The sequence below is a fragment of the Brachyistius frenatus genome, unplaced genomic scaffold, assembly GCF_029030835.1.
Source record: "Brachyistius frenatus isolate BFR_SWC_R1_liver_20210118 unplaced genomic scaffold, ASM2903083v1 Contig_458, whole genome shotgun sequence".
NCBI classification, from domain to species: domain Eukaryota; kingdom Metazoa; phylum Chordata; class Actinopteri; family Embiotocidae; genus Brachyistius; species Brachyistius frenatus.
The window spans coordinates 4,804-22,399 of record NW_027211057.1 but is presented as its reverse complement, the minus strand read 5'-3'; the positions used below and the strand labels follow the sequence as shown (position 1 = coordinate 22,399).

The following is a 17,596-nucleotide window of genomic DNA, read 5'->3' as shown; positions in this document are numbered from 1 at the left end:
CAGGTGTCAATAAGGAGGAAGACTATTCATGAAAAGGAAAAAAAAATGTTGCAGCAGGAAATGTGAAAGGTTTGTGTGGATATAATCACAGATGGTAGAATAACCTGGTGGTACTGTTCACCCTGCAGACAGTTCAGAGGATATGAGCCTCAGCGCTGAAGGAGGGAACACTTCTGATGTCACATATTTATCTTTTAATATCTCTAACTGATGTCAGATTATCTTTACATCGGCTGTGATTTACAGAGTGAACAATCTAAAAGCCTCCTAAATAATTATTAGTTATAATTATAATAATAATTATGCACTCAGTTCAACAGTCAGACAAAGAAGAACCAGAATAAAGGTGGTTTTCATAATGAGGGTTTTATGCTGTTTAACTCTGAATATAAAATGATTTCATTCATTTCTAAGATCTACTGGACCTTCAGAGACAGTGAGGGTCAAACAGTCGTACAGTGTCTGCAGTGACACAGGAAAAGAAAAACATCATCTGACACATGAAAACAGTGTAAAAACTCTTCATCTCACCACCAGTGAATTACAGAACCTTCAGCACAACAATAAAATCAGACTTTTCCAGATGTTCTAGTTTCAAACAGGAGTTCAGTCAAACAATGAGAACAATAAAAGTCGGAAAATATTAAACAGAACAGCTGCAGTTGATTGACAGACGTCGGTGTCATTAAAATTGATCGACGATTATTGATTATCCTCCTGGTTTGTAATCCTCCGTATGATGTCATCATGTGTTCATCAGTGTGGAACAACCTTAGTGATTCAATGGATTCCCTTGACTTTCAGTTCCTCTCTGACCCGGTTCAGATATTCTGGGTCGGGGTATCCGTAGCTGCAGTCAGAGACACATTCATGAAAATCAAAACAGGAATAATACTAATAATAATAATCATGATTTCATTTAGGTACAATTACTTATAAAACAAAGCAGTGAATGGATGAATATTTTGTGACAAAATGAAACCTGTTATATTATTTCATGTCTTTGGTATTAAAACTGAAAGGTTCACTTTATATACAGTGGGTACGGAAAGTATTCAGACCCCTTTAAATTTTTCACTCTTTGTTTCATTGCAGCCATTTGCTAAAATCAAAAAAGTTCATTTTATTTCTCATTAATGTACACTCAGCACCCCATCTTGACAGAAAAAAACAGAAATGTAGAAATTTGTGCAAATTTATTAAAAAAGAAAAACTGAAATATCACATGGTCATAAGTATTCAGACCCTTTGCTCAGTATTGAGTAGAAGCACCCTTTTGAACTAGTACAGCCATGAGTCTTCTTGGGAATGATGCAACAAGCTTTTCACACCTGGATTTGGGGATCCTCTGCCATTCTTCCTTGCAGATCCTCTCCAGTTCCGTCAGGTTGGATGGTGAACGTTGGTGGACAGCCATTTTCAGGTCTCTCCAGAGATGCTCAATTGGGTTTAGGTCAGGGCTCTGGCTGGGCCAGTCAAGGATGGTCACAGAGTTGTTCCGAAGCCACTCCTTTGTTATTTTAGCTGTGTGCTTAGGGTCATTGTCTTGTTGGAAGGTGAACCTTCGGCCCAGTCTGAGGTCCAGAGCACTCTGGAAGAGGTTTTCTTCCAGGATATCTCTGTACTTGGCCGCATTCATCTTTCCTTCAATTGCAACCAGTCGTCCTGTCTCTGCAGCTGAAAAACACCCCCATAGCATGATGCTGCCACCACCATGTTTCACTGTTGGGATTGTATTGGGCAGGTGATGAGCAGTGCCTGGTTTTCTCCACACATACCGCTTAGAATTAACGCCAAAAGTTCAATCTTGGTCTCATCAGACCAGAGAATCTTATTTCTCATAGTCTGGGAGTCCTTCATGTGTTTTTTGGCAAACTCTATGCGGGCTTTCATATGTCTTGCACTGAGGAGAGGCTTCCGTCGGGCCACTCTGCCATAAAGCCCCGACTGGTGGAGGGCTGCAGTGATAGTTGACTTTGTGGAACTTTCTCCCATCTCCCTACTGCATCTCTGGAGCTCAGCCACAGTGATCTTTGGGTTCTTCTTTACCTCTCTCACCAAGGCTCTTCTCCCACGATTGCTCAGTTTGGCTGGACGGCCAGGTCTAGGAAGAGTTCTGGTCGTCCCAAACTTCTTCCATTTAAGGATTATGGAGGCCACTGTGCTCTTAGGAACCTTGAGTGCTGCAGAAATTATTTTGTAACCTTGGCCAGATCTGTGCCTTGCCACAATTCTGTCTCTGAGCTCTTTGGACAGTTCCTTCAACCTCATGATTCTCATTTGCTCTGACATGCACTGTGAGCTGTAAGGTCTTATATAGACAGGTGTGTGCCTTTCCTAATCAAGTCCAATCAGTTTAATTAAACACAGCTGGACTCCAATGAAGGAGTAGAACCATCTCAAGGAGGATCAGAAGAAATGGACCGCATGTGAGTTAAATATGAGTGTCACAGCAAAGGGTCTGAATACTTATGACCATGTGATATTTCAGTTTTTCTTTTTTAATAAATTTGCACAAATTTCTACATTTCTGTTTTTTTCTGTCAACATGGGGTGCTGAGTGTACATTAATGAGAAATAAAATGAACTTTTTTGATTTTAGCAAATGGCTGCAATGAAACAAAGAGTGAAAAATTTAAAGGGGTCTGAATACTTTCTGTACCCACTGTAAATAAGTGCTGAAAACAGAGTGAAGCTCACCGACTTGATCCTCCGTGTGTGGATGTTTTGTGGTGAATATCGTTCCATGTGACCGTATTGTTCCGGCCGCTGGTGGTGGATCGACCTATGGTGAAGATGAGTCTCTGGTTGAAGGCTCGTCTCAGCAGATCCTCCGTCCTCCTGCCTTCAGAGGAGTTGGGCAGGTAGGCGGTACGAGACACACCTTCATACGGCTGCCCGGGGTTTGGATGTTCCTCCTGCAGACGGAGAGCAGGTTGTAACTTCTCTCTCTATGTACACAGAAACACACATATATAACAGAAAAACACATATAACAGAAAAACACATATATAACAAACAAATAAAACAAACGCACACATATAACAGAAACACAAATAAAACAAACACATATAACAGAAACACACATATATAACAGAAAAACACATATATAACAAACAAATAAAACAAACGCACACATATAACAGAAAAACACATATATAACAAATAAAACAAACACATATAACAGAAACACACGTATATAACAGAAACACAAATAAAACAAATGCACATATATAACAAACACATATAACAAACACAAATAAAACAAATGCACATATATAACAAACACGAATAAAACAAATGCACATATATAACAAACACATATAACAAACACGAATAAAACAAATGCATATATAACAAACACATATAACAAACAAATAAAACAAATGCACACATATAACAGAAAAACACATATATAACAAACAAATAAAACAAATGCACATGTATAACAGAAACACAAATAAAACAAACACATATAACAAATACAAATAAAACAAACACACATATATAACAGAAACACATAACAAACACAAATAAAACAAACACATGTAACAGAAACACATAACAAACACAAATAAAACAAACACATATATAACAGAAACACATAACAAACACAAATAAAACAAACACATTTATAACAGAAACACATAACAAACACAAATAAAACAAACACATATAACAGAAACACATATATATAACACAAATAAAACAAATGCACATATATAACAAACACATATAACAAACACAAATAAAACAAATGCACATATATAACAGAAATACATATAAAACAAACATATAACAGAAACACACGTATATAACAGAAACACACATATAAAACATAAACACATATATAACAGAAACACAAATAAAACAAACGCACGTATATAACAAACATATAACAGAAACACACAAATAAAATAAACACATGAGAAAAACATAAAACAGAAACACACATATAAAACATAAACACATATATAACAGAAACACACAAATAAAACAAACGCACGTATATAACAAACATATAACGGAAAAACACGAATAAAACAAACACATAACAGAAACACACAAATAAAACAAACACATGAGAAAAACATATAAAACAGAAACACACATAACAGAAACACACAAATAAAACAGAAACACACGCAAATATATATTTACGTATCTATATGTATAAATACACTCCCAGACGACTTTATTAGGTACACCTGCACCTGTACCGAGCAACAGAACCGCGAACAAAGGTGATTTCAGTGCCTTTGAATGTGGCAGGTTGTTGGTCTGAGTATTTATAGAGAACGGTCAGACTAACAGAAAATATCCAGTGAGCCACAGTTCTCTGGGCGAAGATGCCTCATTGATGCCAGAGGTCAGAGGTCAGAGGAGAATGGCCAGACTGGTTCCAGATGATAGAAAGGAAACAGTAACTGAAATAGGCACTCGTTAGGACACAGACAGGAGACACACAGGAGGCAGACAGGAGACACACAGGAAGCAGACAGGAGACACAAAAGAGGCAGACAGGAGACACACAAGAGACAGCCAGGAGACACACAGGAGACAGGGAGGCTGTGGCTCAGACGATAGAGTGGGTTGAACACTAATCGGAAGGTTGGTGCTTCGATCACCAGCTCCTCCTGTCCACATGCCTAAGCGTCCTTGGGAAAGACACTGAACCCTAAGTTGCTCCTGATGGTGAACCATCGGTGTGTGAATGTTCTCCCGATGGTGAACCATCGGTGTGTGAATGTTCTCCCGATGGTGAACCATCGGTGTGTGAATGTTCTCCCGATGGTGAACCATCGGTGTGTGAATGTTCTCCTGATGACAGCACCTTGCATGGTGATCTGTCTCATTAGTGTGTGAATGGAAAAACCATGTTAAAGAGCTTTGAGACCAAAAGGTGATAAAACTATACAAGTACAGAACATTTACCATTTACAGACAGGAGACACACGAGAGAGAATGAAGACAGAAGAAGACAGATGTAGACAGATGAATAGAGATGGGGACAGGTAGAGAAAGATGGAGACAGACGAAGACAGGTAGAGAAAGACGGAGACAGATGAATACAGGTGGAGACAGATGTAGACAGGTGGAGACAGACGGAGACGGGTGGAGACAGACAAAGACAAACTGAAACAAGTGGAGACAGATGACTAGAGATGGGGACAGGTAGAGAAAGATGGAGACAGGTGCAGACAGATGAATAGAGATGGGGACAGGTGGAGTAAGATGGAGACAGGTGGAGACAGAAGAAGACAGATGTAGTCAGATGAATAGAGATGGGGACAGGTGGAGACAGACGGAGACAGACTGAGACAGGTGAAGACAGATGAATAGAGATGGGGACAGGTAGAGAAAGATGGAGACAGATAAAGACAGGTGGAGACAGGTGAGACTCTGCCACCAGTGTCGTCTCTTACCTGCTGGACTCCACCTGGAATGTAATAGTGGATGACGATGGTTCCATATTTCTCGTATCCCGGCAGAGACGAAGACTTGGTGGAGACGGTCATCATCCCCCCAGCAGGCTGCGTCCCTGTCAAGACACCGTACAGACGTCCACAGGTGGGACAGACAGGCTTGTAGGCAAAAGCTTGTTTGAGACAGTCTCTGCAGAAGGAGTGTTTGCAGCTCAGCGTCGTCTTCTGTGTCCTCGTGATCGTCTCCATACAGATGGGACATGTGTCCTCTGCAGGACCTCTGAGGAGGGACGTAGCTGAGGTCCTGATCCGATTGTCTGCTGGGTCTCTGGTTCTGGAAGTCGTCACTTTCTGAGACACAACCTCTTTGAGTTTAGCGATGTGTGTGAAAGGTCCGATCACTGAGACGTCGTCCGTGTTTCCGGGTGTGAAGAGGACCTGAGGAAAGATCTGTTGCAGGTCCAGACGGTCCTGTGGACGGAGACGGAGGGATATGAGCTGCAGGTCGGAGGCGGTTCTCTGGTAGAAGGTGATGAATCTGTGTCTGATGGCGTCGGTGTGACGGCGGTGAGCAGCGTGTCGCATTCTGAAGGTCACCTTCACGGTGCTGCTGGCAGAACTGGGACCTGATCTCAGGTCCGATTCTATTATAAAACTCTTCCCTACAATCTTCTCTAGTTTCTGAGCTTGTTTCTGCTCGATGTAGGACATTACAGGCCCGGACACATCCACAGACGGGACAGGAGGCGGAGCCTGTGGTTCCTGCTGACGGGTCTGAATGTCAGGACCGGACCGACACTGGGCTGATGGCAGAGTTCTGACCAGGTTCTCCAGCTGCTCCAACGTTCCCCTCACTCTGTAGCAGGAACCCTTTTTGTCAGAACAGTAAGAGTGAAGAATCTTCTTCAACGCCTCAGGGTCGTCATAGCAACCCTCGTGGAGGAGGAGAGTGATGTCACTGATCAGCTGTACGAGGAAAGATGGAGTCATCATTTCATCCAGAACTCTCTACATGCAGCTGAAGTGAAGTGAAGTGAAGTAAAGTAAAGTAAAGTAAAGTAAAGTAAAGTAAAGTAAAGTGAAGTGAAGTGAAGTGAAAGGACCACCACAGATTCACTCTGAACTGACGTCTTCATCAGATCTTGGTTACACAGATCAAAGACATCACAGATGATTAATTCAGAAAGATGATTTATTTTCTGTTTTTGAGAAATATCACTACTACATCAGTGATGACTCCATTAATGACATCTCTGTCTGACATCTTTCTTTTACAGACGAGACTTTATTTCCTAAACTGTCCTTCTTACAGTTCCTCTTCTTCCTGTTGGAGGTGTGACGGCTCGGACAGTTTGTAGTTTGAGAGAGTTTCTCTTCCTTTCTTCAGATCTGCTGTTTTAAACCACTTTAAAGTTGTCCAGGTCATCAGTTGTCATGTTGTGTGAATAGTTTGAACACTTTGAAGCATCAGGTCATTGTTAACAGAAACCTGGAGGATCCAGCAGAGTGAAGAGCAGCGCTGGAGTCAGCTGTTGTCTTCCTGGACAGACATGGACGTGTCCTCACAGGACATCCTGATGGAGGACCGCCCTCTTCACCTGTATGTGTTTACCTTCACCTGGACCAACGCCAGGAAGTTCTCCAGTATTTTTATTAAAAATACATGATAATACTAAGTTTTATTTTCTGAGTACTTCTCGGTGAACTGACAGAAGTTTACAGAACAAACTGTGGTCTTCAACTTCAACACATGACGAACATGAAAAGAGGGGGCCGCCAATTAAACACGAATCTGCTACAATCATTGGAATTGACGCGCTCTTACTTTGAAGGCTTAACGCCCAAACCGGAAGTCTTATTTCAGAGTTTCCTGTCCAACTTCGCGTCACCGTAACGTCTCCCGTCGAGATTCAAACGTGCTCGTAGTTTGCGTTTGTGGCGAATTCAAATAAAGACATTCAAACGCAGCATTTTCTGACGTGTAGCCACAACAACAACAACAACAACAGTGACAACTTCCTGGTGGCTAAACTTCTCCATCGAATATAAAACTGTTTCCCCCTTCACACGTCGCCGTGTTTTACCCACAGAAAGAACATAAAAGACGAGTGGAGCCGTTTTAAATCCTCCATACCTCCATCCGGGACAGCTGCTCCAGGTGCAGACACACCGCCGACTTCTGTCTGTCCGTCTGTCTGTCTGCCTGTGTCTCTGTCTGTCTCCGTCCGTCTGTCTGCTTCCTGCTTTCACTTTCAGCCTCTCTTCTTTCCAGAGTCCACCACGTGTCCTTCAGCGCCCCCTCTCGGTGACCGGTGAAACTACATAAATCAGGAGAGACACCTGCTGGTGTCACTCGGTATTGCAGGAGAGCCCGACAAACACGCTGGCTGTTGTCGCACGTGTTCATGTATTGTTAAATGTCAGTAAAAATCAAAACAACATGTTTCTAAGATGTATCAGTTCAGTGAATTGATGTTTGTAGTTTTAAGTGTTTTACGTTCTTGGTTCCACATTTTTCTGTGTGTAATATTTACCAGAATTCTTATCTAAGATGATGAGCCATATTCATGAATGCTTTTACAGATTTTAACATTTGAACTCTGTTTCTTTTCATCTGTTGCTTTGGTAAATACGAGCAGTCAACGTGTGTTTCCTGTTTTCACATCCCCAGATGTTCCTCCAGTCTGACTGAACAAACTTAAGTGTAATCTGCATTTTGTAATCTCCGTCCATCGCGCCACCACAAGGCTGTGACAGAAGAATTCATATTCACTAGTGATGTTACGAGATGTGCCGACGCTTCGAAGCGTGTGTGGAGTAACGGAGGGGGCGTTTCCTCGAAGCACGTGTCGAGGCTTGCTTCATTTAGGGGAGGAGCCAAAAATGATGACGTCCGAAGCCTCGCTGCCGGCTGTACCACGTGACTGCTTCGGGAAGTGGTTCAGGTGTTGCCGGGAGGTTTGACGGCAACATAAACCTCTCAGGCTCCATTCAAAATGTGGGTTGTTGGTGGAGAGTTGAGGTCAGTTGAGAGTTTGGATAGTTTGGAGAGTTTAGAGAGAGAGAGAGAGAGTTTGGAGAAGTTAGAGAGAGAGAGAGAGAGAGAGAGAGAGAGAGAGAGAGAGATAGTTTGGAGAGTTTAGAGAGAGAGAGAGAGAGATAGTTTGGAGAAGTTAGAGAGAGAGAGAGAGAGATAGTTTGGAGAAGTTAGAGAGAGAGAGAGAGAGAGATAGTTTGGAGAAGTTAGAGAGAGAGAGAGAGAGAGAGAGAGATAGTTTGGATAGCGTTTATATAGTTGGGAGAGTTTAGAGAGAGAGATAGTTTGGAGATGTAGGAGAGTGAGGAGAGAAGGAGGTGATAAGATGGAGCCAGCCAGGAAGAGGAGGATTTCCCCTGTGGGAACACTTTAATTTGATAACTCCTAATAAGCTAAATCTAACTCTATTTCAGACACATTAGGTTTGCTTATCAAGAACTGTATTTTTCACAGTTTCTTATTTTATTCAAAGGTGAGGTGTTTATTGTGCTCCAAGGAGTTGGGGTACAATAACAACACCTCATCCATGCTGAGGCGTTACCGTGCCTTGCATGAGAATAAGGAGGAAACTGGAGCTTCACCCAGCCAAGGTAAGTCATTACAATATTACAAATGCACCGTCACAATTTATCCCTGTTCACTTTTGTTTATTGTGCAAATAAAGACAGGTAACAGACACTGTATTTATTCTCTTTTAACCAGCCACCAGAAAACAAGAGCTGGATGAAGCCCTCGTCTCCATGATAGTGAAGGACACACAGCCCTTCAGTATTGTGGATGATGTTGGATTCAGGGCATTTGTGTCCAAACTGGATCCTAATTATGTCCTCCCTACAGGGCAGGTATGTATGGGTGCATGCATGAAACAAATGAGTACTTTATTGTGTCTCACAGTTCAGCACTATATATTTTTTCCTTGAGGCTCTGAAGGCCATGGTGGAGGCCAAGTATGAGTCAGCTAAGGAGAAGGAGAAGGCTAAAGTGGAAAAGGTGGCTGCTGTTAGCCTTACTTCTGACATGTGGACATCCACAAAACCAAAAACTGTTGAGAAACTCTTATTTCTGAATAAAAATGAATAAAATGTCCCCTGTCCTGTACATCATTGTCCAAGTTACACAAGCATATTCAGTCCCCTCTTCCTAGTTCCACAAGCACTTCCACTGTCCTCTGCCTGCTTAAGCCCATGCCATTTTCCTAAAGTGACAGAAAAACATGATTACACAACCTGCCATATCATATGATACTACCATTTTGGGAAAATTTACACACACAGAATACATTCAAAAAATATTTTATTATGCACATATGTGATAATTTATGTACAGAAATTATTTGGTCATACATTTTTGTAATTCAGTCATTCCCAACAGCCATAACAGATACAAACATTCAATGCATCACATGATGTGGTTCAGATACAGCTGCCTGTCATTATACACTTGGCCAGTAGGTGGTTTCGTGTGCACATGAAGCTTCTAGAAATGAACCCTTTCTGGAACCAATTGGCTGAAGTGGTTCGATGCCTCATGAGGCTTCATCTCACCATCACTAATATTTACCTGTTGCATGTTTGGAAAAGAGGAAGTGATGCACCAGTAGCTGTAAATTTGAAATGTCCGAGCAGCACTAGAAGGCAGCATCCCTGACCCCGCTGCAGTGTGAGTGTTTGTCCAGCAGAGGTCCGTGGAGCTCCACACAGTGATTTTCTTTGGTTGATGACGCTGTTGGCGCCCACGTGACCTCTTGACACGCGACAGCAAAGCTGTCAATCAAAGCTGGTGTTTCTTCTCTCTGCAGCATCTTTTGTCAGTGCTGGAGTCTGCAGACAGAACAACAGAGAACTGGACCCGTGGTGCTGCTCGGCCTACAGACATCCCAGAAAGGACTGTAGCATCAGAACTGAGAACCATCCAACTGTGTGAAAACAATGTGTGGTTAGTAAGAATATACACAATAAAACAGCCTTTTTGTTGTTGTACATTATACTTATAGTATTAATATTATTGTATTAAAGGATTGTGGGTGTGAGAATGAGTTTATGGTGAATTATTGTTGCAATTAAAAAAAAAAAAATCTGAAATGAAAAAAACGGAATTATTTAAATGGTGACAATAACATAATAAAATATGATAGAAATAAACTCATGCTTTATTTAGGCTAAATTAAATGTCTCCTGCTCAGTGTGACTTTTTAACATGTCAGAAACAGAAATGTGGGTGGTGACCCGGATGGTTTAAACCTTTTATATACAGTCTATATTTGATCTTTTATATGGTCTATATTTGATCTTTTACCTTTTATATACAGTCCATATTTGATCTTTTATAGACGGTCTATATTTGATCTTTTATATACAGTCTATATTTTATCTTTTATATATAGTCTATATTTGATCTTTTATATACGGTCTATATTTGATCTTTTATCTTTTATATACAGTCCATATTTGATCTTTTATATACGGTCTATATTTGATCTTTTATATACAGTCTATATTTTATCTTTTATATATAGTCTATATTTGATCTTTTATATACGGTCTATATTTGATCTTTTATATACGCTCTATATTTGATCTTTTATATACAGTCTATATTTTCTTTTATATACAGTCTATATTTTACCTTTTATATACAGTCTATATTTGATCTTTTATATACAATCTATATTTGATGTTTTATATACAGTCTATCTTTTATCTTTTATATATAGTCTATATTTGATCTTTTATATACACTATATATTTGATCTTTTATATACAGTCTATATTTTCTTTTATATACAGTCTATATTTGATCTTTTATATACAGTCTATCTTTTATATATAGTCTATATTTGATCTTTTATATACACTATATATTTGATCTTTTATATACAGTCTATATTTTCTTTTATATACAGTCTATATTTTACCTTTTATATACAGTCTATATTTGATGTTTTATATACAGTCTATCTTTTATCTTTTATATACAGTCTATCTTTTATATACAGTCTATCTTTTATATACAGTCTATATTTGATCTTTTATATACAGTATATATTTGATCTTTTATATACAGTCTATGTTTTATCTTTTATATACAGTCTATGTTTTATCTTTTATATACAGTGTATTTTATCCCTGTAGGTTTTAGATGGAGGATCCAGAGAGGAGCTGTCAGTGCAGTGGATGTGTGACCCAGCTCGGATCGTGGCGGTTTAAACGTCCCAGATGCAGCCAATAGAATCCACATTAGGAATATTGAAGAGGCCGCTGTGAGCAGGATTAAATCGGTTTTCTAATCTGATCCCAGAAGTCACATGGAACTGAAGTGTCATGAATATCAGGGAGAAGAGATGTGATGTCCCGGTCCAGGTTCTAGGAGGACGGTACCGGAGGGAAACCATCTGATTTCAATAAACCTGCTGGAGGTCAGAACCACACTGAGTCCGCTGATTGAAAGTATGTCAGTCAAACATCATCATCCTCTGATGAAGGTCACCGCAGTGACTGAAATAAAGCACCACTTAAAAACGGGTTGAATGTGGAGATGTGATGCTGCAGAATAAATCCTGTTTCAGATGAGTGTCTGTTCTCATGTTCACACTCACTCTTTAATTTATGTTAAATGGACTGTTTAACAATTATTATTATTTTTTAAGTAAATTGCTATTATTTTAAAGTAAAATTCAAATGCCATTCAAAGCCAAAGAGGAGTTTGTGACACAGAATATTTATATAATTTATTGAGTGACAGACAGATAATATTCTGATATATAAATATAATTAAATAAATGATACAATATAATATATACTATATTATAACACTCATTTGACCCACATGAAGCTGTGAGTCTGCCTTCGTTGCATTCATTGGTTCTTGAAATATTGTTCTTCTGTATTTTTATTATTGATCTATTTACTGATTATTCATATGCTTGTTTGGTGTTTCAGTGAAATTGAATCCGAACCTGTTTAACGCTCTTATTTATATTTCTCTGTTGAAGCTCCTTTGTTTGGTAATGTTGCAGGTGTTCAGTATCATTTCCTCCTCTGTTGATTAGGATTTAAAGGATGATGAGGTTGAATTTTTAATTCTACATTTTATAGATTTGCAGATTATGTCTCATCTAATCATAACTGATATTTTTGTCCTGTTTTATTGTCACAGTATTGAACAGTCTGTTAACGAGCTGCAGTATTTAAAGGCCGTTCAGGGTCAGGGTGACTTGCTACAATATCAATCTTATTCCATTGGCTGTTTATATTTTTTTTAAATATCATGTGACCATATTTCACATTTCGTCTCTTCATTTCCATTTTTAAAAGAAATCTAATTATTACTGTTGGATAACACTTTATTTAAGGATCCTCTGTGGTTAATGTCTCTAACACAACGGACGTTCTGTAACTGTTGTTTGTTTGTGTGTTTGTTGTTATTGTGACTAACTGTGTGTTGCACTCATTACAGTGAAGAGTGGCAGCGCTCCGTCACTCAGCGGCTCATTAGCTCATATTCATGGAGCACTAATTGATGTTGTATGATTTGTGTTCTCAGAGGGCCACAGGAGTGCTTTTCAAACTTGGTGCCCTCCCATGAACCACGTGGCCAAGCAGCAACCACTAATCAGACGGGGACTCATTTACAGCTGACTGCAGATCAGGGAGGAGAGTAAACAAGGCTGTGCTGTTATAATATATATAATATGTAATATGTACTGATATATCAGTGATACTCAGGAACACACAGCATCAAACCAACCAGAGGATGTTGGAGCTGTCAGTCAGCAGGGTTACAGTCCTGCTTCATGCTAACATGTTACAACATTCAACATTACAGGTGTGTTCTCACTAACAGTCAATAATATCCTGAAGCTGACTGTTGATCAGGAGACCTGCAGGGGGCGGGGCTTATTATGAACCTGTACCTGCTCCAGGTAAAGAGAAACTCAGAGTTAAGGTGTGTTTCACTGACCTCTATGGACAGATAGTGATACACTGTGACACCGTGGTGTCTCCTGTTTGAATGTGACAGACAGATAGTGAGCCACAACACAAACTGCTTCAGTGTGTTCAACTCATTAAAGATCATGTTGGATGGATGTGAATTCACTCGTTTTAAATCCACCACTGATCGATAGAGAATCTCATGTTAGGAAGTGAATATTGTTTGTTTCCCCCTTTTTTCCCCTTTAAGCTGGTTACGCTCATCAGTCATAAGGTTTCATATGTGATGTTCAAACCCAGATCTGATGACTCCATGTTTCCACACTCATTTCCATATTGTTTGAGATCAATCTTCCTAAAATTCAGCCCGACAGATTTGATGTTTGAAAACTTTTCATCTCTACAGGAATTTTGTTTAAAAGTGCTTTTTATTTTGTGACTGTTAACTGCCTTTATAGATACAACCCTGTTTCTAAGCACGTTGGGAGTCTCTCAGCAGTGAAGATGGGGAGAGGTTCACCACTCTGAAAGACTGTGTTGGAAAATAGTGCAACAATCTAAGAATAATGTTCCTCAACGTAAAACTACAAAGAATTAGTGGATTTCATCGTCTACGGTTCATAATATCATTAAAAGATTCCGAGAATCTGGAGAAATCTCTGAACACAAGGGACAAGGCTGGAAACCAATATTGGATGGTGGTGATCTTCGGGCCCTCAGGCAGCACTGCATTAAAAACACACTATTCTGGAGTGGAAATCACTGCATGGGCTCAGGAACACTTGTGAAAACCATTGTCTCTGAACACAGTTCATCGCTGCGTCCACAAATGATGTTAAAACTCTCCAAAGAAGAAACCAGATAGAAACATGATCCAGACATCAAAGATTTCCGTGTAACACCGAACTGAGGGCAGACTGCTGGATGCTACTGCCTCACTACTGCCCCCTGAGGTACAAGGAAATGAGATTCATTCCATCAGATTAAACCTTTAACTTCAGCCAGGCTGTTTGAAGGCATACAAATCAGGAACGGGTCCTTTATTAGGATGGCAGTGAAAAATTATGTCATTCCTTTTGGAAGTAAACAACCAGTTTTGTGTTTTAGTTTACAGGAATTTGCAGGACACTCACCAGCCTGAACAAGTGACAATCCTGCTGCTGTTTGTCCTGAAATCTGCATATTTCTGAATCCAATTATACAATAGAAAGTACCAACAGTAAACCATGACAGAACCCCAGCAGCAGCTCTGTGATTAGAATGCACACACAGCAAAATGTTCCTGTTGAGTCACCGTGTTTTCAGTTTCTATTGTAACTTAATACTTTGAAGATTTTAGTGTCTCTGTAAAAAAGCTGTGAATGTTGAGAGGTTAACAAGCTTTTGGTTGTTGAGGATTGTCTGCCTTACATCTGACCAGCAGGAGTCTTTTATAAATAAATAACTCTTATTTAATTTTTTTTACCCACCATTTTCTTAGCAGGTCAATGAGAATGAACCTTTGTATATACACAGTGTCATGTTCAACACATGTTGAACTTGTCTTTGCAGAAATTCTCCTTCTCTGAGCCTGAAGAGTCCATCATGAGCACTCAGCCGGAGGAGCCTCGACGGCATCACTTAGAGGTGGTAAAATGACAACGTGACCGATGTCCTGTTTAAACTACCAGCCTGATACACATCCAGTTACTAATGGACCTCTGTCAGGTGACTGCTTTAGCAAAGATAAAGGAGATAGTTACCATGGAAACAGGCATAAATTAAACACCTTAAACAAGCAGGAGAGTGCCCATGTCCTGCATGTTCTACCTGTTCCCTCTAAAAGGTACAAGATTTATGACTGTCTAACACAGGAAGTATCTTTTCATCTGACTCGTTGGTCTCGGCTCCAGTTTAACATGTCAAGTTTGACAAATGGAGACAACAGCCGACGGAGACCTTGAAGGCCTCAAACATGGAGCAGCTCTCCTCCACTGATCTGCAGAGAACCTCCGACTCAGTTTGGAGGACCGTGTATACAGATGTTAGAGTCCGTCTCACGGCCAACAGGGAAAACAAGAGAGCATCGTTTACATTGTTTATATCGTTTACATTGTTTATATTGTTTACATTATTTATACTATTCACATTGTTTATATTATTGATATAGTTTACATTGTTTATGTTGTTTACATTATTTACAGTGTTTACATCCTTTGCATTGTTCATATAGTTTACGTAGTTTTGTATAGTTTACATTGTTTGCATTCTACATTGTTCACATTGTTTATGTGTACATTGCTTACATTGTTTAAGTCATTAACATGGTTTACATATACCTTGTTCACATTGTTTACATTGTTTATATTGTTTACATTGCTTGCATTGTTTATATCATTTACATTGTTTATATTATTTATATTGTTTACATTATTTATATCATTTACATTGTTCACATTGTTTATATTATTCATATTGTTTACATAGTGTATATTATTTATATTGTCTACATTGTTTATATAATTTACATTGTTTACATTGTTTATATTATTCATATTGTTTACATAGTGTATATTATTTATATTGTCTACATTGTTTATATAATTTACATTGTTTACATTGTTTATATCGTTAACATCATTGACATTGTTTATATCGTTTACATTATTTATATAATTTACATAGTTTTGTATAGTTTACATTGTCTACATTGTTTACATTGTTTATGTGTACATTGTTTAAGTCATTTACATTGTTTACGTGTACATTGTTGTTTCCATGAGCGCTGTCAGCTGTCAATCATCCCTGTGGAGACAGCAGCATCTTTATTAAGTGAGTCGTTCTTCTGATAAATATTCTGCTGAATGGAACCTCCTGTCGGTTTCTGACATCTGACACTAAACGGGTCGTTTTCTCTGAGCTCAACCCAGACCGGACCGGACCGGACCGGTGGAGCCGTGTGGGACTGAGCTGCTGATGTTGATCATGTGACGTGACTTCGTAGACTTCTGGTGAAGGTTTCAGCTGCGCTGCTCTCCGTCACGCTGCTGCTGACCGTTCACGTGCAACAGCAGCAGCTTCACTACTTCCTGATGGACCTTCGTACATCAGCACACTGAGATGTTCCTCCGTTCACATGGACTGATGTGAGCGTTGCCTTCCTACCTCTTCCTCATACTCTTCCTCTTCCTCATCCTCTTCCTCTTCCTTTTCCTTTTCCTCTTCCTCTTCTTCTTCCTCTCTGAATGTCTTGAGCTTCCTGTCGGCCAACAACATGTCCACTGTGATGATGATCTCAGAGGCTGAAACATCCATGTGGTTTCATTCATTCATACTTCATTTATTCTCAACATTAATAACATTAACATTAATGTGCTGCCCCTGCATGTTTTCATCGACAGTTTATTCTTTAGATATCATAACTTCTGTCATCCATTGATATATTCTCCTATTTACCCTGAAACAGAGTTGTACGTAGACACTAAGAGGACTGTTTACAGGGAACATATGAAACGTTAAATCCAAGGACACGTTTCACAGGAAACTGTGCTGGTGTAAGCGGATCATCTCTGAGTGTCAATATGATAATAATCACATACATGACGCAGTACATATGTATATCACATGTTTTCATTGAGCTGAGTCACTTCCAGTTGTAGCTTTCATCTCTCACTGCTTGTCTTTTTAATCAGCTCATTTCTTCTCGTCTCATTTCTGACTGCTGGTTTTGTTATTAATATTAATTCACAGAATTCCTCACATTGTGATATGTATGCTTTTATTCTGAAGGTCTTCCTGCAGCGTGCTCCATCACCTTTCCTTATCTGAGTAATGACTGATCCTGTAAAGATGTGTGTGCAGAGCATGATGACGGATGACATGTTTTCTCTGCTCTACAATGAAACTGGATGGTTCTGCAGTGTAACGTGTCTCCGAGCTCCGAGGCCCGGCGCCTCCCGTCTTTGTGCTGCAGCGTGGACGTGCTGCCGCCGGTGAATAAGGTGCCCTCAGCACCAGTGAAGTCGGCTCTGAGGAGGAGAAAGCAGCCTTGGCTGGCACCCTCCGTCTTTCACACGGACGTGCTGCTGTGATCCCGACTGAAAGCAGCAGAATAAGACAGTGGTTCTATTCAACAGAGAGCCGGGCTTTTGATTTGGTTCAGGGATCACTTCTAACTGCAGACAAGCATTAACACTGAGTGGGTCGTCATCTTTGACTTGATC

The 17,596-nt window shown here is 39.8% G+C and overlaps 1 protein-coding gene across 1 annotated transcript; it reads right to left on the bottom strand.

Annotated features, from left to right (window-relative positions):
- Positions 1 to 347: 347 nt before the first annotated feature.
- LOC138614141 (probable E3 ubiquitin-protein ligase DTX2) lies at positions 348 to 7,833 on the bottom strand. Its single transcript, XM_069687382.1, has 4 exons — positions 7,561 to 7,833; positions 5,427 to 6,392; positions 2,701 to 2,918; positions 348 to 850 (listed from the first exon to the last, which is right to left on the bottom strand). The coding sequence occupies exons 1-4, from the start codon at positions 7,831 to 7,833 to the stop codon at positions 781 to 783; spliced, it is 1,527 nt and encodes a 508-aa protein (XP_069543483.1). The 3' UTR covers positions 348 to 780.
- Positions 7,834 to 17,596: the final 9,763 nt, after the last annotated feature.

Coding starts and splice junctions, on each gene's coding strand:
- LOC138614141 (XM_069687382.1), bottom strand. CDS start 7,833: ATGAACACGTGCGACAACAGCCAGCGTGTTTGTCGGGCTCTCCTGCAA. Junction 6,393..7,560: donor AGCAGCTGTCCCGGATGGAG/GTATGGAGGATT, acceptor TTCCTCGTACAG/CTGATCAGTGACATCACTCT. Junction 851..2,700: donor ACACACGGAGGATCAAGTCG/GTGAGCTTCACT, acceptor CTCTGACTGCAG/CTACGGATACCCCGACCCAG.